This window comes from Zymoseptoria tritici, chromosome 2, assembly GCF_000219625.1.
Source record: "Zymoseptoria tritici IPO323 chromosome 2, whole genome shotgun sequence".
In the NCBI taxonomy this organism is placed as follows: Eukaryota; Fungi; Ascomycota; class Dothideomycetes; order Mycosphaerellales; family Mycosphaerellaceae; genus Zymoseptoria; species Zymoseptoria tritici.
The window spans coordinates 1981264-2004300 of NC_018217.1; the positions used below are offsets into that span (position 1 = coordinate 1981264).

A 23037-nucleotide genomic window follows, 5' to 3' on the forward strand; every position below is an offset into this window, starting at 1 on the left:
GCTCATAATATTAGCCGCCTACCTCGCAAAGCTGCCCTCCTAGCTTACAATACTAGCCGCCTACCTCGCAAAGCTGCCCTCCTAGCTCGCAATATCAGCTGCCTACCTCGCAGAGTTAGCCGCCTACCTCGCAGAGTTAGCCTCCTAGCTTACAGTACTAGCCGCCTACCTTACAGAGTTAGCCTCCTAGCTTACAATACTAGCCGCCTACCTCGCAGAACCGCCTCCCTACGCTACGGAATCCGCCTCCTACTAGTTAAGACTAGCCCCCTAGCACTCGCAATCGACTACCTACGGACGGAGAACGTACTAAGGACGACGTTCTACGTGTTCGACGGCTAGTCGAGGACTTTACGGGCAGTGCGTATAACCCCTCTAGGTATATTCTACTAATGTACGGCGATCAGCTCTCCGTAAGCAATATGCGGACGTAGCTAAAGGAGTCCCGGGAGAATAAGGACGATTTTAACTACATGTAATAGGTACTGCTATTGCCTAGGCTCTTCTATCTTAAGATATGTCTAATATAGGCAATCGAGAACAATTTTAACGGCAGAGAGGGCTGCTAGGCTAAATCGTTACTCCTAGTACACCGGGAGATAATAGAGCGGAAGATATGTCTATTATTTTACGCGCTGCATAGCCACCTAGAACGACTAACACTCGACAGCTTTAATATAAGGGTACTAGCATTCGTATACGAAGAAATCGACCCGGTAGTTCCTAAGAGGTATATTATATCTAACTACATCTAGGCGCTATTAGCCGACGGCTTTATAGGTCTAGTCGGAAAGGTATATAAGAAGGTGTTCTCGCTGTCTGCTCGTTGCCTAGAACCCGATGCTATTAAAGCTAATACCTAGAAGGCAAAGAATTCGTACTCCTCGAAGAAGCAGTAGGGGAAGAAGGCAAAGGCGACTAAAAAGGCAGCTGCCCGGATCGATAGAAACGAAGAGCGGAGAAACTATGTCTAATTCCTATATGTCGTCGAGACGTATTATATGCTTAGCCGGGCTGTTAAATATGCGGATATTAGCCTGCTACGTTAAGTCGTTAACCGCTGTATCCTAATCTTCTATGCACGCAGCCACAAGAATTACGCTTTTATTATGCTATAGATAAAATGGCTAACCGATTCTAAGGCGTTAGATCCGGTGCTACAAAGAGTAATGCTAGCGAACGGGTTCGTAAACATAGCGGGTGCCGAGGATAGTTAGTTCGAGATTAACCGGGCAAACGAGTTCCTTAATCGATACCTAAAGACTCTTATTAGCAGCCGCCGCAATAGGATATTCGACGTCGAGAATTAACTAGAAGAGGCAACCCTCTTAGTAACGCATACTAGCTATCTGCGAGAGGTTATAGAGGCTAGCTTCGGGGAGTCTACAAACACAAAGCACACGTCCCCAAAATTAGTTAAAGAGGTGCATGCCGTCGCAGCGGCATGCTAGGACAAGACGTTAAAGACTAAAGAAGTCGATCCGGATCCTAACGCAGTAGCCTAGTTTTACGCTATAGACCTATATACTATAGGTGTTAAGAACCTAGTAACTCTAGTTAAGAATGTTAGCCGTCTAGAACGCTTTAATAAGAACGTAGTAGTTAAAGGACAACAGATTATACAGGCCGACTAGCCCTTATTATCTGTTAGCATAGAGCTTCCAGACCTAAGGACGGACCCTTACTTGCAACGAGCGGCAGCGACCGACCTAACACCTAGACTTATTATGTTATCCTAGGATCCGATAGACGGATACGAATTAGAGCTTTTACAACAAAGCAAGGTAGAGTAATGTTAGTTACTTCGCTAGTCGCTACGTGCTATACGGGAGCAAACCGGGCGCAGCAGGGCGCTGTTATGCGCCTGCTATCGTTAGCTAATTCACCGAAATTTACGGGCATTAATTGTGTTAACTACACAGGTGCCTCCTAGTATATCTACCGCCCTATCGACATTATTACTCGGAACTCTTCTATCTACTAATAATATCTCGACTCCACTTTATTATCTACTTCCTTATCTACTCTCTTGTCCACTTTATCTACTAATTAACTATCTCTTCTATTACCTACCTTCGCGAACGTACGCGAACTCGAATACTAGCTTACTATAAGCACTCCTACGAGCGGCAGAAACCTCTCGGGTCTCTAGCGACCAGCCGACTTTGGCGAAGCCCTACTAGGCACTAATTAAGACCAGTACAACGCGGCATGCATCTAGATATAGGCGAACTAGTTTAGCTAGCTAAAAATACGGATATTAGAGCTCGAGGTAATAGCGTTTATCGTTAAGCTTTATAGCGTCCTTATATAGGAGGATAGTGCTATACTGGATCTACTTAAGAGATTTATACCCAGGTTACACGCCTCTAGCAGACCGCACACCGAACTTATGCTTCTCCTTAACAGCCGAGCCGACTAGGCGAAGCTTATTCCCTAGGACAAGATCGCTACGCGTATGCGCGGCCGCAACGATTTCTACCCGTATGCAAGCACTACTTTGCTTTCTGCGATCCTAGCTAGCTTTATAGTAGGTGCCGAGCGCATAGGCGAGCTAGAGGAGAAGGATAGTTAACGCGGCTGCGACTAATGCGGTCTATACGATGACCAGAAAGGCTTCGTTAAAGGCTGCTACATATTCCCGGCGCCGGATAGTTTGTCTAAGCTCTAGTCGGGCGCGTGTACTAACTGCCTACTAGACGGCAATAAGAAGGGATGCAGCATTAGCAGAAGGAAGTTATTGCGAGTTTACAACAGGCTAGTATCTAAAAACACGGCTAATACGTCGACTAGACGGCGCAACGATCCGCTATTAGCATTACTTAGACGCGTCCTAGCCGAAGTTAACATTGTAGACATCTTCGACGGAGATAGTGTCCTAGATGCTATTAGCTATCCTACTTCGAACAACTCCATCCTACGAGAAGACTACATAGTAGGTACACTTAACATTCTATTCGTCTTTAGCTAGTACGATACTGCGGAAGCTTACGTCGGTCGGATAGAAAGCGCAGTAGCTAAGACTACAGAAGCATGTCGGACTGCTATTAGGAATGCTACTATAGCTCGAGACCAAACTAAGATAGCCGCGGCCGAGGAGAGACAGGTGTCCTTATCCGGATCTAAAGACTCTATGCTAGTGTTTAGCATGCTGAAGGCTAAGGTCCGAGAGCGTAAGTAGTATAGGAGCACGAGATTAGAGCGACTAACTTAAGGTAGGAGGGTTGCTATCGACGAGGACTGTTCTAGGCGCTGCTCGGATCGAAAGAATTTGCCTAGCAGCTTCGGAGAAATAGACGTCGAAGATAAAGACGATCTAGTCGTCCCTTCGGCCTAGAAATCTAGAAGGAAGAAACCAGTACTTACTAACCTATTTAGCAGCCCTAAGCCGGAGACTACGCTAGCGAAGAAGCAAGCTTTAATAATAAGCAACATCTTTAGCAGCTTGCTAAGCAGTCGCAATAAGAGTCGCATAGTAACCTAGCCTTCCTAGCCTCGCGCCTCGTAGCCGCTTAGGCGGAGGGTCTACAAGCCGCAACAAATTTCAGACGAGGAGATAGTTAACGCCGGAGGGGACCGAGACGTTACTATAGAGTCCGTGCCTATAGGCACTATAAGGCCTAGCAGGAGCAACAAAGTAGACAAGAGTAATCGCCGCCGTAAGCGGTAGTTAGATAGCTACACTAAGACACTAGAGCTTGCTTAATTTATAGCGCCTGCACTACTATTTTAGATTCGCGTTTTACTTTATTACCTGCGTAGCTGCTATGCTGCCGTCCTGTCGTTAGGATAGCCCTGTAGGACTAGCAACCGCTTCTTAGCATTTGTTTAGCGCATTGCGCCTTGGATTTTACGAACAGCAGTCGCTCTAATACGACATGCTAATCAGCAATAGACCACAAGCCCGTTATTAAAGGTCTGTTCGCACCTGTTGTTAGGATAGCCCTACAGGTCGATAGCAAGTTGCTAGATACATTCTTCGAATTAAACCTTAGTATCCCTATTAGCTATCGCCTTATATTACTTAGGTGTTGCGTAAACCTAGTAGTGTTATAAACAGGAGCGTAGCTTCTTTATCCGTATTATACTTATTATCCGAGCTGCTATAACGCCGGAGTCTAGGACTTATATTATGCCTACGCTAAAGTAGGCGGGCCTAGTATATATATACGGACTAAGGAGTCTAACATAGCCTCGAGGCTCGTAAACATTAGAGGAGCTATAAGACGAGGTCTGAACCGTAGACCGGAATGAATCTTGGATCCGGCTATACCGCACACCTTATAATTCCTAGTACTACTAGAATAGCTAAAGTCACTGCTAAGTCCTTACTACCGGAGCGAGGCCAATAAGCTATATAACCGACTTTACGGCTAAGATCTTACTGCTAAAGTAAGCCTGGTAAACTATATAACCTAACCGCGACGATAAGTAATATCGTACTCCCTAAACACCTACGTGCAAGGCGCGACAGCAAACCTATTACGCGCTGTTATACACGCAGGAGGGGCCGCGTAGTGAATTTACGAGCTAGCTGACGCACTGACTAGCCGACTCGAAAGCGGTAATTATGCTAGCTGTACAGAGGGCAACCTGCGTATATCTACAGCCCTACTAACCTCGTTTCTTAATCTTCTTTCTCTATCCTTTATTAACCTCCTTCCCCTTCTGCCTTCCTTACATTATCTACTACATTATCTATTACACTATCTATCACACTATCCGCTATACTATCCGCTATCGTCCGCTTACGTCGAGCAGGCTACTATTCGTAACTACGCTGCCTTATTAGAAGCAGCTATTGTAAGCTTATAACTTCCTAACATTTACCGCGATTTACAATCTAAAGACTAACGAGACTACAGCACTACCGAAATGTCTAAGACTCTAGGAAAACGCGCGAAGATTATCCGCGACAGTCTCGAGCGCCTAGCGAGCTAGGGCAATACGCTATCCGGAACAGACTAGGAGGAGTACAAGGCTGTTATAAGGTGGCTGTAGAAGTATTAGTTCGGCTGTAAGCGAGTCGAGCATACGAAGGAGAGTATCGCGGAGTTTATTAGAAAGCTTTACTAGGCTCTGTTATAGGAGGATAGAGCGGCGGTACAAAAATGTAGAGAGTTCATCCTGTCGACTTATATAAATAGTCGCCCTTATAGCGAACTAGAGTCTATCCTGGATTCTTTAGCAAGCTAGGCGAGGCTTATTAGCCCGCAGGAAATTAAGGACCGTCTGCGTAGCGACATAAACGTTAACCTATAGGGAAGCGCTACGAAGCTTAGCGCTATCCTAGCTAGCTTTATAAAGGGTACAAATGAAATAGGCGAGCTAGACGATAAGGTAGGTTAACGTAGCTGCAACTAATGCGGACCATCTTTAGACGCGAAAGGCCTAGTTAACGGCTGCTTTACGTTTCCCGCGCCAGACAGCAAATCTCTCCTCTTCGGCGGCGCCTGCACGAACTGCCTACTTAATAGCAGTTACTACTTATGCAGCATTAGCATAGTCCCGGTAAAGAAGCGCGTGTCGCGTACGAGCAAAGGTAGCAAGCGAGAAGAAACTTAGCCGTTGTTATTACTAAACAGAGTTACCTAGCAAGTGCGCATTAGCGAGATCTTCGACGATAGTACTAGTATCCTAGACTCCGTTACCTATCCTACCTTAGACGACTCTATCCGGGTAACTAACCGTATAGTAGGTATACTAAGCGTTCCCTTTACCTTTAGCCGGAACGACGATGCTACTACATACGTTAGACGGATTAAGAGCGCATTAAAGGACGGAGTAGAGGAGTGTCGGTCGATACTACGTAATTAAGAGCTCCGGAACTTATCTAAGTCCGATGCTAGAGATGCTTAGTCGATAAGATTAGGCATTTCGAGGCTAAGAATAAAGACTGCGAGTCTAAAGAAGAAGACGCCTTAGAGGACAACTAGTAGGATAGAGGAGGAGCTAGAGGAACTAAGGAGGGAGCCTAAAGACTTTACGCGCAATTAGCGCTGCATTACCTACTCGCAGAGTACTACCTAGTAGCCCTAGGCGGACGAAATAGAGGTAGACGATTAGCTAGTAAGCCGCCGACGTCGTCGCCGCTCTAAGAAGACTTCCTAACTCTCGCTAGAGTTTGTACGGGAGGACTTAGATAAGGATCTCGAGGGGATCCAGACGTCTAGCCGTCCCCCCTTTAAGGACGGCAGGATAGTTAGTTCGAAGGTAGATAAGACACCTAGCAAGAAGAAGAAGGGTAGTGTTTTCTCGGACATAAACTTGGGCTTAGGTTTTAGCCTAGATCCTAGCGCAGAACCGGAACCCCGGACTAGAGCGATAGGGATGTTCGACAGGTTCCGTAGCCGCAGCAGCTGCTTAGTTGCGCTATTAAGTGCAGTAAAGCCTCGCACAGCGGAGGCACTAGCTCGTCGAGCATATAAGCCTCAGGATTAGGACACGCGTATAAAGGATCTTAGTAAGGACGACACGACCTAGGACCTTACTAACACGTCTACTAAGGCAGGAAAGCAGAAGCGCCGCGAGTCTAGCTAGGGCAGTCGCTACCGCGACCGCTAAGAAACAGAGCGACAGGTGTAGATAATAGGAGGGTACTACGGAGTATACGGATGTTTTAACTTAGATTTTAGTACTTTTATTATATTTACTAGTATCGCGCTACGACTTTAGCAGAGCAGCATCGAACTTAGCCCGTCGTTAGGATAGCCCTACGGGTAGAGCGATTGCTAAGCGAGTATTAGATTTTACGTATCGCGACTCCTACATAAGATAGGAGTAGAGACGAGACATAACGCGGACGGCGGTAGACTACAAGTCCTAACATCGCTGTCTAATTCCACCTGTCGACAGGATAGCCCTACAGGTCAAAAGCATGCTTATAGTTAAGTCCTTTTTAATACAACCCTAGTGCCTTTATAACCCGAACCGTTTTATTTACTAGTGCTCTAGCAAACGTAAGGCTCCCTTTTATTAAACATTGCTATATAACAATAGAGTTCGCCGTAAGATTATAGAACACGCGAGGCGATTGCTATTCTTATAGCACTTTAGCATAACTATTTATTAGATAAAGGCCGGCAACGTAGATAAGTCGACAGCTACGTACGAATAGCAATTAGTAGCTAACAAAATTTACTAACGAGATGCTAACGTTGCGCCGCGTAGCTAGGCGACCGAATAGCATACAAAACAACCCCGTAAGAGCCCCTAAGACTTCTCTCGAATACTAACATTAATAACTATTAAGCGAGACTAGTAAGTATGCCTTAGCTGCCTAGGCAAACATCCGAACTATACTAACATTCGCTAGACACTATGTGCTTCTCCTTAGACGACTAGTTAGTCTATCGTAGTATTAACTGCTACCCGAAGCAAGGTCTACGAAAGTTGCGCGCCTTCCGGAACTACTTAGAAGAAGAGCGCCAGGCGCAGCGGCAGGACGAGCGCATAGCGCAAGAACAAGACTTCGAATCCGCATACGATCTTCTAGCATAGCGCCTATCCGACAACTACGATTAGTCGCGATATAGAGGCTTAGGATACTATATAGGAAGCTCTAACTACTACTATATAGATAAGACACAAGAATCACGTTTAGGACAGCGCGTAGAGGGGAGGCTAGGGATAAGGCTAGATAACGGACGTAATACTAGAGATGCTAGGCGGACGACCCGGAATCTATAGCCCGCCTAAGTTAACAACCTGTTTATAACGCGGCCAGCGCCTCGCAGCACAGCGCCGTCGACTTATTGCAACATAGGACAGCATCCCCGTGTCGAGACTGTAGCAACTTAGTCGAGTGCACGCAGTCGCTCCAGCCGACGACTAAGAGCTTATTAACCGCTATTAACGAAGCAGAACCTAGCAGATTAGCAGAGCAGGGCGGCAGCGATTAAGGCTAAGGAGGAAAGCGCGCGGCAGCGTCTTGCTATAGCGGACAAATAACATAGTACTAGCGACGGATATAGGGGCGCAATAGACACAGGCATAGTAATTTTAAGCTTTTGGCATAAGAATCTAGCTACGATACTAGTTAGAAACTAATACCCCCACTACGTACGACAGCGATAGAATTACAGCATAATTTTTACAGTAGTGCAATTAGATCGACATATAGCTTCTTATACATACCTTAATTATGCGATAAAAGTAGTTTTAAATTTTCGATGTCGCGGCACTACACAGCATCACCCAAAAACGCTGCTGGGCCCTTAGACCCTCTCAGGCGAGGCGCTCGAAGAGGTTAGTGCTCGCCAAGAGGGTCTGTGCTTCTGAGACTACTGGCAGGCGCTAACCTTAATAATAGCCGAAAGTGAGGTTGAAAGACTAATCTATGGAGCCTTCCATTCACTGCTTCCCATTATTCCATATTCGCCGTACACCGACAGCTTGGCCTTACAACCGGCCTGGGTGTTCCGTAAGATGGCCAACAACGACGCCGGCCAGGCAGCCTGGTAAGAACGCCTTGGAGAGATTCAATTTCTCGCTGACATCATACCTCGCGAACAATATGCAAAGGGCACAGTTCTGCCTCTGACGATTGGAACAGGTCCAGCATCGCGCAACGTAGATGCCAAGATCATCCGAGCTCATGTGCCCTTCACCATGTCCTGCGTACTCACGGTGGAGCTGCCCGGCACTGCAATTGGCGACTCGAATCAGCCCACGCAAGCGATATTGAAATTGTACGACCGCCGTTTCGCAGCTCAATTGAGGAAAGACGAAGGCGGCGACGAGTGCTGGTCTCCAGAAATCGAAAACGAGTTTGCCAAATTCGTTGCCAGCGGCGAAGCGGCACAATTCGTCTCGAAGCTGCGAGACGATGACGACTTTGAGGAGCCCGAGGAAGGGCTGGTCGGCCGCCGAGAACGAGGCATACTTGCACAACTGGTGCTCGGATTCCTTCGACACCGAGGTGCGCGCATACGACACTTTACGCGCGCTGCAGGGAAAACAGGTTCCTTGTCTGTACGCAACCGTGTCGATTTATCTGGCCTCCGATGCGCCTGCGCGACCGGGACTAGATTCAAGCACGGAGTTTGGCGTGGTGAAAGGCTTGCTGCTCGAGTATGTTCCCGGTCCGACGCTCACGGAGATGCCGGATGTCATACCAAAAGAGAGCTGGCAGGGCATCGTTGACCAAGCGGTGGGGGTCGTGCGTGCGTACTCGCATCTGGGCATCTTAAACAAAGACGTGCGGTGTTCAAACTTTGTGATCAACGAGAGTGTTCCGGATGGAGACGAGAGAAGAGTTATGATGGTGGACTTTGGACTTTGCGAGTTCAGGCCAGAGGGCATGAAGGATGAGGAGTGGGGTAGGAAAAAGTGTACTAAAGACGAGGAGGGGGCTGTGGGCGCGGTGATGAAGACGAGGCTAGCGAAGAAGAGCTTTGAATTACGGTATGAGAGCAGTAGCACATGGTCTGCCTTTGCGGAGACGGAGGAGGAGTACAATAAGGGGAGGGAAGAGCTGAAGAGACAAGGGAAATTGTTGGTGGTCACACGGGAGGAGTGGCGCAGGATGAACAAGGAGGGAACCCGAAGGGACGACGTTGCCTACGAGGTACATATATCGCTGATGTCTCGCGGCAAATCAGCTGCAGATTCGTTGCTAGATTGAATTTAGTTGCAAAGCCGCGGCTAGGAACATTGCCTGGAGCACTTCCGACGGGAGTCCTTTTCAGCATCCGACTGAAGGACGGTCATGAAGCTACACCACAGCATACGCCGGCCCAAACGGCAGTTTCAGAAAGCTTCCACCTCCAGACACTCAGGTCCTCGAGCTCGAGAAGGCATCCTTCCTCAACGCACTTGTCGTCAGATCCGAGATTCATTGTCACACCCGGCACTGCAGCGTCGTCAGTCACGGATTACCAATGAAGAAGCAGCCATTGCATGTCCACGCGGTTGAGTACGACGCCCTCCTCGTGCGGTATGCAGTCAGACTCAGGAACGTGGTCGGGTCTGCGTCGTTGCTCAACAGATTCAGGGGAGCGACAGGAACTTCCTGCATCAGGATTCTGTGCGGCTGTCGTATGCTTTGAAGTCCCGGGCGCAGGTACATGACCAGCCATCTATGAGTCGGAGTCTCTTGCCATCGCCGCAAAGCTGAGGTCAGAGATCGCATAGTGGACCCATATCAGCTAGCTTGGAGAAGAGATCCACCGTGCTGTACCGAAGCGACACTCTTATAGCAGCGAGTTTGACCCCTCATAGCACTTCTTTTCCTGCGATTGGTCGCCGGTTTCCCTTATACACAATTGCAGGGACGTAGCAAGCACCATTCCAGGTCCAAACCGGGGCCGTGAGGGGAGCCGAAGGATTCTCTTCACTCGGCAGCAGCCATTGAGCTGCAGGAACTACGCGGCCTGCGTCGTCCGACCTCTTCTTCGTTATCGTGATGTATGCGGCTGGTGTGTGCGTACCTCCAGGCCATGGTTGGGGCGTGGTATATGTATTGCTCGTGGTGGTCGACGAATTTGTTGAAATTTTTCAAGCACTCCAGAGTTTGACGATCATTCAGTCAGTCGGAGAATACCAATCATCGCATCTTCGTTAGTTCAACAGTCGACCTCAACAACCAAACACAGACCCGAGGAACAAAAGCCATCCCTTACCTCAATGCGTCCATCATCCACCTCGACAACGCTCGCCTTCCTGGCCCTCCTCACATCACCAATCACCGCCTCTCCCCTCGCCAACGCAACCAGGACAGCAACAGCCTACACCTACACCACCTTCTCCACCTCTCTCTCGCCTCCGCCGCCAATGCTCACACCATGTCCCACGAGCATTGTCAGCGCCGAATCCTCTTGCCCAGACGACTGCGTTGCCGCTCCGGTCGCCGGCATGCTAGGGATCGTCGCGAACAAGTTTGAGTGCATGACGCCAGGACCGAAAGTGCACTACAAGGCTTTCGTGGCGACGAGTACGTGTGAGGAGGGAGCGGTTGTGACGACGTACTTCCCTTGGGGTGGAGGAAGCGTGGAGGGGTGTAAGAAGATGAGAAAATAGGGCAGAGGGACGGAGGATGCTGTGGCGATGGATGCTAGGCGTCGATGGCGTTGATATATGAGTTGTGATGGCAATGTGTTGATGGTCGGAAGAGGGAGGAGGCGTTGACGATAGCGATACGTCGCGAGAGGAGACAGCTCCGCGTGAGTGTAGTCAGCAGCCGGCCGAGCCTGGAGGCAGTGGAGGGCAAGAGCACTCTCTGGCATCTTTACCTCGCACACAATCCAAGATCCTATTGTCTTTGAGTCTCTCCTTTGAACTGCTACCATATGAGTCGCCTCGATGGATATGCCTCCTGGGTCGGATTGTCGGCGAGACGAGGCTTGCTCGACCGACACCTTTCAGTAAAGGTCAAATGGTGATGGCTGCTCGAAGGATTCCTCGAAGGATCGATCACCTTTTACTAAATCATGGCGGCGTTCTGTCACGACTTCCATTGGCCATGAGAACGGCTCAAATGCAAGCCACATCAACATCATGCCTCCGCGCCTCGGTCAAGCTGGAGATCATCCAACAACAGTGCGGCCACTTCCTGTACTGATGGCTGCTAGCATGCTTTTTGTTTGGTCTCTTTCTGTCTACTTCCAACCTGGGAGATCGGACCTGGAAGATTGTTTATGCCAATATCATTCTGCTCGTTGCTTATATAGCACCTTGGAGCTGCGAAACCTCAAAGACATCTCTACCGAGCGGCAAAGCACAGGACCCTTCTGCACCTCACAGTGTCGTCGAGCATAAATACAGAAGGCCCTACTTACACCGTCGGGTTGACGACAGTCTTCACACCTCCATCCTCCTGCTTGGCTCCTAGCTACACAAGAGGACAGGATCAGGTTCGATCAGCAGGACTAGACGAAATCGGACGCACCGCGTTCCTCGTTGTGCGCAAGATTGCCAGCGAGTGCTATCCCAGCGACTTCTCCAAAGAGACCACCGCACAGACGTATTCGCCAGGTGTATGTCCCGAGGCATACGAGACGGTGCTGCAGGAGGTGAACACAGGACTTACTTCGGGGTATTGCTGTCCCAGGTGAGTAAATCTGGAGGTTTGAGACTTGCTTGAGCGACCCGTTGACCGCTCTACAGTCAGATGAGATATGGCATGCCTGTAGGGAACTTCACAGGTGGCGTATTCCTCGGAGCCAGCGCTTGTATAGGGACTGTCGAGAATGGCGTCATTGTGGTCGATGGTACAACAACATTCATAACTGATCAGATGGTCGCCTACGTGACTGCACCAGCCATAGCTGTCGTCAACGCGCGTAGTGACGCTGGACTTCTCGAATCCGACACCGCCGCAGCAATTTCGCGACCCAGTTCAACAACACTCTCCGCAACGGGAACCAGCACGCCAGCGCCTGGCCTTACAAATGGCGCGCAAGCAGGCATAGGAGTCGGCGTAAGCCTCGGTGTTCTCATCATCCTGGGACTCGGCCTGTTCGCTTGGAGACGCCGCGGAAAGAACAGGGGCCCTGCCAACCAAGGCGATGGTAGCCATGTCAATTTCATTGAGAAGCCCGAGCTCGATGGACAAGGCAAGGACCTTCACGAGCTAGACGGAGAGCGAAGTCGCCCTCACGAGCTGGATGGAGATCAGAACCGTTTACACGAAGTTGAGGCAGCGAAGCCAGCAGAATTGGAGACTCCAGGAGGCAGAGCGGAGTTGGAAGGCGAATGGAGAGGCTGGGAAGCTGGTGAAAGTCGAGGATAATCCAGGAGAGCAGCACGGTACTTTGTGGAGGCTATATGGAGAGTGTGATGTGGAACCGGGCCCATCGATCTGGTCTTCTATCATTAGATACGTGGCGCCTGCGACCTCGAGGCGGCGAGTCGCTGCGCCTTAGAAAGGAAGCACGTTGCTTCATCAATGGGCCTAAATGCCCGCTGGATGCCAAGTTGATGGATTGCAGACGGGATCCTTCCAGTACCAGCCATCGTCAGTTGTCGCTCTAATCGCCTGCCAAGAAAACTCTTGCATCCTGGCACGGCGTGGCGGTGTTCACTGGCTGCATAAACGATATTCATGCACACCAAACCGGCATGAGGCCGACTCATCTTCAGCACCAAACGAGTAGGGCATTCTGATGTTTATCGATCCTTCTGACGAAGGCTATGCAGTCGCAGTTGAACCGTTGTGCTATCTCGGTCTGTTCCTCCACAATGCTAAGGAGTCAAGTATCTCGGTTTCCTCCTTGCGGTCAAGCCACGACCGCTGAGTGCTGCTCAGCAGACGTCTTCCACCTTGTCACAGAAGCTACACGACTCTCTCCGCCATCATGACCACAGTATCTGGCTACAGCGCGCCAACGGGCTACTTTCGCGACAGCACGACGGTGTCCTGGTCCACAGCAAATCTGACCACGAGTTTCACCCCTCCGCCGTCATGCTTCGAATCCACATACACGCAAGGCCAGGACAGCATTTCGCTGATGGACGTCAAACCGCCCGACGGGCCTACCACCACGTACTACCAAGTCACACGTTCCGTGGCGAGCGAGTGCTATCCCGACGATTTCGCCTATAACACCGCTCAAAGCCGACCTGGAACGTCTCTCGCATCGTACTACTCGCCGGGTCTCTGCCCAAAGTGGTACGAAGCTGCTCTGCAGGCAACGAGTGACGGCACTACCACGACATTCTGCTGTCCCAGGTGAGTGATCATCACGATCAAGCCCACAGTGGTACTGTCTCTAACCCACGATGCAGCCAGATGTTCTTGGGCGACTACAGCAGTACCGAAGGGGGTCTAGATCTTGGACGCAGCGTTTGCTATACGCAACAATACTGGAGTGGTTTTGCCATCGTGACCGACGGTGTGACTTCGAGTTTTACAGCCAGCGCTACCTCCGGAGGGAACGCCATCGCTCAGGTCACCGCCGCGGCGATCATGATCATCAACGCACCTCGCGATGCTGCGCTGCTTGCGGAGCTCACAGGCACTCCATCGAGTACCACCGCCACGGCCATGCCAGCACCTGCACTGACTACCGGCGCAAAGGCAGGAGTCGGACTCGGAGTGGGAGTCAGTGTCGTAAGTCTCGCAATAGGCGGACTCGGAGTGTATTTGTGGCGTCGGCGTCGTAAGGCCAAATCTTCCGCTCACGAAGCAGAAGGCGGCGACGGCATCTTGATCGAGAAGCCTGAGCTCGATGGAAAAGGCAGGGACGTGCATGAATTGGATGCAGATGGTAATCGCTTATTCGAGGTTGATCCTACAGCGAAGGCGGCTGAACTGGAGACTACAAGCGGTAGCGCGGAGCTGGACGCAGACGGTAGTCGCTTATTTGAAGCTGACTCTACAGCGAAGCCGGCCGAACTGGAGACTTCAGGTGGTCGTGCGGAGTTGGAAGGCGAGTGGAGAGGTTGGGAGGCTGGTGAGCATCGATAAATGACCATAGAAGCACTGACTTCTCTAGCTCTCCTCCGCATGGTGAACCAGATTACTTGACATCGCGCCCACACCCTGGGGCCATGTGGCATCGATGTGTTCAGTCGTGACCGTCTCTGCTGCACTTCGGTCTTCCGGCTCAATGCTTTGCGCTCGTGCCGAGTCGGCTCGTGAAATCGAGAACCAGAAGAGAAGTGCGCAAAATCTGCACAGCTTAACGCCTCTGCTCGATCTCAATGCGCGAACTTTCGACCTCACCTCCTGGTACGACGAATGGGCAAGATCCTTCAGAATGGTCGGTGCCTCACTCTTAACTTGTTTCCTCCACGTGGCCAATCGTCCGCTTCTACTCATTTGGAAGCTCTCCAAAGTCGCGACCCATGCAAACCTCATCTCCTGCACTGGTGCCTCGCAAATACGTACCTTCACCCAGCACTTCTTCTCGATCTTGACATCCCTTTCGAGGGGAAGTTGGTCCACTGCGTAGCCTTTCCATCTGTCGACATTCCGTTGCCGAGGAGTGGACAATTTGGAGTACCTATACTTCAGCTCGTGAAGCACTGTCTCCATTTCGTCTTTTCGACAGCGACGTAGCACAATACCGATACGTTGGTGCAACACGTCCCAGAACAGGAATAGGCCAAGTCCGACGACGGAGACCGTAGGGATGAATATGGCGCGAAACTGGTCCCAGTCGCCCGCGGTGGAATCGTACACAGCACGATTCAAGGTTGGCTCATTGAATTCAGTCCACAGAGTCGATCGATGCCATCGATCCCGAGGGAATAGCTTTGGACTTGAAGGTGCAATGTCGAAAATTTCCGGATCCAGGACGACTTGGAAGCGGCGGCGTCTGTATGACGAGTACATCGCACCGGGCTGAATCAAGAAAGGCAGACTACCAGCCATGATGGCAAGGCCAGTGCGTTTTGATGAATCCTCTGCATAGCTGACATGACTGTGATCACTAATGTATCTCAATTTGTGGCCGGCGCGAGTCATACTCGCGCAAAAGCGACCTGCTCTCATGGTAGGGCGTTCTAGGGCAATGCCGAAACACTGGCACGGACGGAGCAAGTCTACGCAATCGAGCAGAGCAAGACAATACCGTTCATACCGATCTTCGTCCTGGATGGCCGGCAGAGTAATGTGTAGACCAGCGTTGGTGATTCCATGGGGAGCTGATATGCGGGCGGGACCCACTCGGGGTATGATGCCGGCGGCGTTGGCAAAACGACGAGGGGATGGGGCGAGGAGCTGCCGCTCGGAACCATCCCAGGCGAATATGGACTGATCTTGAGACTGTCGAATGATGCTCTCCTGCAGTCGAGCGAATGCGTTCCTGCCCTCACCATAGAGCATGGGCATATTGATCCCGAATATACCAAGGAGCGAATACGCTTCATCTTCCACCCGAGTTGTAACCCGCCGGGCCGCCCAGGACATTCACATTGCCACTCCTATCTGTTCGAGTGGGATGGCATGAAGAAGCACGTCTTCCGGAATGCTCGTTCCACCTTGTATCTCTACCATCGTGTGATGCTGGTCGCCAATGCGTTGCCAATCAGTGGTATAAAAGACAACGTGTAGTGGAGCCAGTAGCTCTTGCAGCGTCCAGCCACGGGTGAACCATTTGATATTCCGAAAGCCTAGGACGATACCTTCAGAATGTCGTCCCTGCTCTGTTGTACCGCAGCTCAGACGGTGAGCATGACCATCTGCCTTCTGTGGCGAGAACGAGTTCGGCACACTCGATGGAGCTGAATCACTGAATCTCATGCTCACATCGGCCATGTATGCATAACAAACGGCGGATCCTTCGTAGTATCGCCACATCGAGTTGATTGCTTCCGATAGCTCGACGCTGCTCGTCTTGTCGATACAGCATGTATCTATCCACGCGTAGCCAATGCCATCGATCAAGGCCTGACGACATGTATCAAGAACTTTCGCGTAGTTCACGTCGTCATCCGCCGGACTCGGATGGGCTACCAAATGGTGATGCTGTACTTCCTTGTCGCCCCAGACATGGGATAGGATGGCGTATTGAGGGAGCTTGCGTTCATCGTGAAAGGATTCCAGCTTGAGGGTACGTGCGTTGATCAGCTTCATGATCGCTATAAAATCGTGTTGCTGGAGCGATCTAGCCCAGCAATGTTAGCAGCGATGTCGAAGTCAGAGGAGTTTGAGTACGGTCTTGCGTAAGAACAGGCTTACGAAACCCCGAGGACTTTCGTGATACCATGAAAGGTTCTGCGCAGACCGACAGCCGAACCAGCGCAGAGCTTGTATTTCTGACGACTTCACGGCTGCAGCGACATGATGCATGTCAGATTCGCTTGGCAGCGCCTCCTCATCGGCCTGCAGTTGTCTTCCTAGCTGTCAGCAGAGTCGAGACAGCCTGTTCTTAGGCCAGCCGCAGATGGCGACTTAAGCGAATTCAGCACCGTAGAGCAGAGTGGAGAGCTCGAGGTGCAGACGTGGAAATGGCGTGGCCGAAAGAACTCGGCCTGGTAAGTTGGTCCAATTGAAAATTGTCCAATGAGAACGTTCGCCAGCACTGAATGAAATGGTGTTCGCCATGACCCTCGCTGATGTCCGTTCTCACGACGGCAAGGCATACCTTCCCTCGACGATAAGCTTGACGATATAAGTCACTCCCATGAGTCCAGCTTTCACAACCGCAGCACGGTGCCAGCTCTCGGTATAAAGATCGTGAACTCCAACATACGCCGGCTTTCGAGTGCGCATACTGAGCACAGTCGTGAGTGCTTGCGTGCCAGACATGGTGAAGCTGCTTGAAGAGGCTGGGCAAGACGGAAGTACTTCAGCGCGTACCTGCATCTCTCATCAAGGCTGTGCCATGGAGGCTAGACCAAGGCAAAGTTGATCCAGAGCTTCCATTCAGGCACGTGGAAGCATGACCAAGGCCCGAGTGATTCTTGATTTGAGTAATAAGTCCATGGGTCAGCCTTGTCTCAGATTCGCTTTGAGTCGCCTCGTCGGGGTTTGATTGCCATCATCATGTGCGGCGCAGAGGGTCGCGAGTGCATGCGAGATGAGCAGTCGCTTGTCGTGCCATTTGGCATTTGGCATCCGCGATGCGTTATTGTCATCGTCCAAGGAGAGATTGGTTGGGCATGAAGGCGTGAAGTTGCATGAAGAGTTGCCCCGCGATGGCTGGGAGGCGCTTCCGCACCGCGGCGCAAATGGAAGACCAAGGAGACGAAAGACTCAGACCGGCCAGGCCAGCCGCTGAGACTATAGCAACGATATCATGGTGGTCAGTAGTCATAGCTCATTACTCGGGGCGTGGTGGCCGTGGTAAAACAGAAAGACACTCAGGTCATCCGCCTTGCACGTCCATCTCAAGTCACGTACCTCCTCCGTCGTGACTCTCAATTGAGACTTCCGCCCCGGCCGTTGGGCGCATCGTCATTCTACTGTTCCGTACATACCTTACAGCGCGGTTCCTGGAAGCAAGACCGCCACGAAAAGATCACTTCACGTCACTAGACAGCCGCCAGCTCTCCGTAGTGGAGCTGTCACTTCCAGTTGCTTCCCACTTGCCAAAGCACCGACTACAACAACACCTCTGCGAACCACTCTCACCACCACCGCGCAGACCTACCTTACCCGACCCTTCTATTCGTGGATTCATGCGACGACAGTAGCATTCGTATCCCCACTCCTCCTCCACCGACCGCATCCACCACAAACCTGGCTCCTAGCTCAGCACAGCTCCAGCTCCCAACCCCCAGATAATCCCTCACCGCCCTCCGCCGCTCCGTGCGTGCGTCCGAACTCGCCATGAACAGCGGCAGTGAGTCTCTCAGAAAAGCCGCCATCAACAAGGCCAAGTCCGTAGCTGGCAGTACAACAACATCGTCCAACGGCAATGGGAAGAAACGGCGGAAGCAGGACCTCAAGCCTATAATCACCGGGAGCGATCAGAGGTAAGTTCATTGAGAGATACGGTTTTTCACACTGCATTGCCGGGGTTCTCGCGCGGCGCATTCAATTGTCCTTGCAAGTATCGCAGCAACTTCATCGCCATCTCCACGCTGCGTGGTTGTCGCTGTGCTCTTCGTCACCGATCCAAGCCTTTCAAATCCCCGCGAACTGACGAAGCGGCACCCTTGACTCGTTGCGCAATCGAGGCTTTTGAAGATCGCCCGCCACCACCAAAACTCACCTAGCTGCGCTTCTACCTCTGCACGACGACGCACCTCCTTTACTCTTTGACACTCATTTTCACTACACATGCAATGAACACTGCATCAGCACCCGTCGCGCATCATGCTGACATCCCACGCCGATAGTACACAGAATCAGCAATCGCCGTTGAATCACCAAAAGGCCCAGTACGGCCAAGACCTGCACAACTCACCCACCGATTCCGACGACTCGGGCGACGAGCCAACCGAAAACACGGCGGACGAGGAGGACTCCGAGGACTACTGCAAGGGTGGTTACCACCCTGTGCAAGTAGGCGAGGAATACAAAGAGGGAAAATACACCATCGTGCGAAAGTTGGGATGGGGACATTTCAGCACCGTCTGGCTGTCCAAGGACAATACCACGGGCAAGCACGTCGCATTAAAAGTCGTGCGCTCGGCCGCACATTACACAGAGACGGCGCTGGACGAGATTAAGCTTCTCAACAAGGTTGTGGACGCGAACAAGGACCATCCAGGCCGTGCGCATGTTGTGAGCCTTCTCGATTCCTTCAACCACAAAGGTCCTCATGGCATGCACGTCTGCATGGTGTTTGAGGTGTTGGGTGAAAATCTGCTCGGTCTGATCAAGAGATGGAACCACCGTGGTATCCCGATGCCGCTGGTCAAGCAAATCACAAAACAAGTTCTCCTCGGCCTTGATTACCTCCATCGAGAATGCGGCATCATTCACACAGATTTGAAGCCGGAGAACGTGCTCATCGAGATTGGCGATGTTGAGCAGATTGTCAAGACATATGTCAAGGAAGATACCTCAAAAGAGGACAGAGACCAGCGTAACGGCCGTCGTAGGAGACGGACGCTCATCACTGGCAGTCAACCTCTACCCAGCCCGCTCAACGCATCTTTCAGCCAAAACGACATGGCCAATTTCCCGGGCAGCACACAGAGTCTGAACAAGGTCATGAGCGACAACAAAGGTAATTCTTCAGCCATCACCGGCGAATCACCGACACCTCGGGAGGACGACGCTGAGATGAGTGGTGCTTTAGGACAACAACCCTCTCCATCCTCCCCCGCCGCGAAATCAATGCTCGAGTCTCTTGGTATCAAAGCCGACGCGGAAGGCAAGGACGGCTCAGATCCACACAAGGAGCGGGAAAAGACAGCGTAAGTCCTGAGGAACAAAATTTGAATGTCAAAAATAACCGGTGTGACTGATGATAGCCGTAGTGATATTCTCGCCAACAACGTCTCGGACATGGATCTCGGCAAACCTGCTGGCATTCTGAAACAGCCCAAGGAGGAGAAAGAGGAGACCATTGATGTGATTTCAGTCAAGATTGCCGATTTGGGTAATGCGTGTTGGGTGGGCCATCACTTCACCAATGACATTCAGACTCGACAATACCGCTCGCCAGAGGTCATACTTGGAGCGAAATGGGGTGCGAGTACGGATATTTGGAGTATGGCATGCATGGTAAGACATACCTCTTTCATCTCTTTCCAGAAAATAGGCTAACACAATCAGACCTTTGAACTAATCACAGGCGACTACCTTTTCGACCCTCAATCCGGCACCAAATACGGCAAAGACGACGATCACATTGCGCAAATCATCGAACTCCTCGGCACATTCCCCAAATCCCTCTGCATCTCCGGAAAGTGGTCACAAGAGATCTTCAACCGCAAAGGCGAACTGCGGAACATCCACCGACTCCGTCATTGGGCGTTACCAGATGTGTTGCGGGAGAAGTACCACTTTTCAGTCGAGGAGGCGAAAAGGATCGGGGAGTTCTTGTTACCGATGTTGGAGTTGTTGCCAGCTGAGAGGGCGAATGCGGGCGGTATGGCGGGACACCGGTTTCTGGAGGGCGTAAAGGGCAATCAAGGGAAGTTGGACGTGGAGGTGGGCAGTAAAGGCGAGGGCATCGCGGGATGGAGTAGTGAGATTAAGAAAGGCGCGAAGTAGGTGGGCGACGAGGTTCGCGAGCGAGGAGAAGCGCTGCGGAGGGCACGTTTGCTGTTCGTCCTGGCGAGCTACTTCGATTCTTTGCTTTGCCGGAGATGCGGCGACGAGGCATTGCAAGAGGTGATTCGTGGGGCATTTACAGACTTTCGCTCCGAGAAAACACTTCATTATGATTATGCTTGCTCGCTCTTGGTGATCTGGAGGTGGTCGTTGGAACGGAGGGAGAGTACTTAATGTACAGAACAGTACGGTATAGCACTGATGGTGGAAGGATCGAGGATTGGTAGCATATGGTAGAGGAGAAAGGTATTTGATGTGATACGACGCTCGGCATTGGACTTGTCTTTGTGTGTGGGCTTCTCCTGCTACGGTCATTGAGAAAGGCCTGCTCGCCGCTCTGATGGCATAGCATCTTCGGCCTGTGGTCTGCTTCCATGTGTACTGGCCTATAATAAAAGGTCTGGATAGTGGTACAGGCACCACGATAAACTCACGATAGACTCCCAGATCTCGTCGTTAGCGTTGTTCGCTGAACATGGTCCAGATTTGTGGAACATGGCGATTTGCTCCTGACGATCGTCATGGACTTCTCTTCAGCATGTTCGTATACCACGTCGCCAACGGTGGCAGCGGCTCCGCTTCTACATCCCTTGCGGCAAAGGTACGAACAGCGTCCTCCGATATTCATACCCGACGATACCTTATGGAAAGAGATATTGATGTTCGTGCATGTCATCGAGGAACAATAGCGGACTGTCGAAATGCCGAACTTGGGCTGTGCTTTGCCACGCCAATTGTCAAATACGGTTAGACCCGATCGATTCAGTGGCGCTTTTGATGGACCCTGGCAATCCTGGCAATGATTTGTTGAAGTGGAAAATCAGACCACATCAGCGGAGCTAGCATCACTTCCCGAAGCATGCACTTTTGATTGTTTCCAGACTTTATCTTTCCTACACTCACACCGTTGTTGGAACGACCACTACTTGCGAGGGAGCACTTACACATCTTGCTTCCACGCCCATCATGGACTTCTTGTAAGTTGGCAATCTCACTCTCCAATGCTCTCGATCCTCCGATCGCAGGATCGCGTTCCTGCATGTGGCGCCCCTCCTTTCACTACGAATGCTCGATCTCACGGCTTGCGATGATACCCATGCTAACGCGACATCTTCGTCTACAGTAATAATGCGAACTACTCCGCCATCGCGGACGCGATGTTGCCGCACACGAAGAACACATACTGGCACGAGTTCGATCAGACCGCCGGCTTCAACGTCCAACTGAACTACTTCGAGCGATTATGGGCCGCCTGGTACGCGTACATTGGCAACGATGCCCTCGCCACGGGAATCATGAGCTTCGTCATGCACGAGACATTCTACTTTGGAAGAGCACTGCCTTGGATGATCATCGATCAGATCCCATACTTCAACAAGTACAAGATTCAGAACGTGCGTATATCACATCTCTTGCAAGAGGCGACACACATCGAATGATCGTACTGACATGTGTCCTACAGCAAAAAATCCCCTCCGCAAAGGAACAATGGGACTGCGCCATGCTCGTCCTCCTCTCACACTTCACCGTTGAACTCCCCCAAATCTGGCTCTTCCACCCCATGGCTCAATATTTCGGTCTAGCTACATCTGTTCCGTTCCCTCCGTGGTGGAAGATGGCCTACCAAATCGCCATCTTCTTCGTCATGGAAGACACCTGGCACTACTGGATGCACCGCGCCATGCACTGGGGTCCTCTGTACAAGAACATTCACAAGATCCACCACCAATACTCTGCACCTTTCGGACTGGCTGCTGAGTACGCCTCGCCGATCGAAGTCATGGTATTGGGACTCGGAACCGTCGGAAGCCCGATTTTGTGGTGTGCCGTCACCAAGGACTTGCACATCTTGACCATGTACATCTGGATTGTTTGCCGAGTGTTTCAGGCTATCGACGCGCATTCTGGCTACGAGTTTCCGTGGAGTCTCCACCATATTCTGCCTTTCTGGGCCGGTGCGGAGCACCACGACACGCATCACGAGAAGTTCATCGGAAACTACTCGAGCTCGTTCAGGTGGTGGGATTACGTCTTGGACACCGAGAGTGGACCGGAGGCATCGAAGAGGAGGAGAGAGGCCAAGCTGGCGAAGCTGAGGGCTGCGAAGTCGCAGTAGAGGGATATTGGAGTAGCTTTTAGGCTTGTAGCAATGGGGCAATAGATTGCGCTCGTGCGATGGAGCGAAAGGATACAACAGCGATCGTTTGAGGAGGTTGGTAGGCTGCTTTTAGGCGTTGAATGGGTGAGAGGAATGGAAGGAAGGGATGTATATACCTTGCCGTCGGAAAGGCACGGGCATCGTTCTTCAGGACTGAGTAGAGCCGGCACTATATAATGCGATGAAAGATCGGTCGTATGCTATCGTTGTCAGTCGTATACCGTTCGCCGATGAAAAGTGCGCCGAAGGACAAACTTCCGAG

At 51.2% G+C, this 23037-nt stretch overlaps 6 protein-coding genes across 6 annotated transcripts; 4 read left to right on the plus strand and 2 right to left on the minus strand.

The window, feature by feature from the left end:
• Nucleotides 1–9052: 9052 nt before the first annotated feature.
• MYCGRDRAFT_29227 (uncharacterized protein) lies at nucleotides 9053–9358 on the plus strand (the record flags this gene model as incomplete). The annotated part of the gene is made up of 1 exon (XM_003854913.1): nucleotides 9053–9358. A coding segment is annotated over one exon (306 nt), but the record flags the coding sequence as incomplete, so codon positions are not given.
• Nucleotides 9359–11450: 2092 nt separating this feature from the next.
• On the minus strand, nucleotides 11451–12258 carry MYCGRDRAFT_103264 (uncharacterized protein; the record flags this gene model as incomplete). Its single annotated transcript, XM_003855479.1, has 2 exons — nucleotides 11451–12046; nucleotides 12103–12258. Coding segments are annotated over 2 exons (335 nt in total), but the record flags the coding sequence as incomplete, so codon positions are not given.
• Nucleotides 12259–12584: 326 nt separating this feature from the next.
• Nucleotides 12585–12882, plus strand: MYCGRDRAFT_79452 (uncharacterized protein; the record flags this gene model as incomplete). The annotated part of the gene is made up of 1 exon (XM_003854914.1): nucleotides 12585–12882. The coding sequence occupies one exon, from the start codon at nucleotides 12606–12608 to the stop codon at nucleotides 12861–12863; it is 258 nt and encodes an 85-aa protein (XP_003854962.1).
• A 2971-nt stretch (nucleotides 12883–15853) lies between these two features.
• MYCGRDRAFT_108090 (uncharacterized protein) lies at nucleotides 15854–17194 on the minus strand (the record flags this gene model as incomplete). Its single annotated transcript, XM_003855478.1, has 2 exons — nucleotides 15854–16550; nucleotides 17031–17194. 2 exons carry the CDS (start codon nucleotides 17192–17194, stop codon nucleotides 15854–15856), a joined length of 861 nt encoding a protein of 286 aa, XP_003855526.1.
• A 1023-nt stretch (nucleotides 17195–18217) lies between these two features.
• Nucleotides 18218–20557, plus strand: SKY1 (serine/threonine protein kinase, CMGC family; the record flags this gene model as incomplete). Its single annotated transcript, XM_003854915.1, has 5 exons — nucleotides 18218–18363; nucleotides 18730–19546; nucleotides 19685–19755; nucleotides 19819–20065; nucleotides 20117–20557. 5 exons carry the CDS (start codon nucleotides 18218–18220, stop codon nucleotides 20555–20557), a joined length of 1722 nt encoding a protein of 573 aa, XP_003854963.1.
• Nucleotides 20558–21774: 1217 nt separating this feature from the next.
• On the plus strand, nucleotides 21775–22733 carry ERG25 (ERG25, C-4 methyl sterol oxidase; the record flags this gene model as incomplete). Its single annotated transcript, XM_003854916.1, has 2 exons — nucleotides 21775–22011; nucleotides 22080–22733. The coding sequence occupies 2 exons, from the start codon at nucleotides 21775–21777 to the stop codon at nucleotides 22731–22733; spliced, it is 891 nt and encodes a 296-aa protein (XP_003854964.1).
• Nucleotides 22734–23037: the final 304 nt, after the last annotated feature.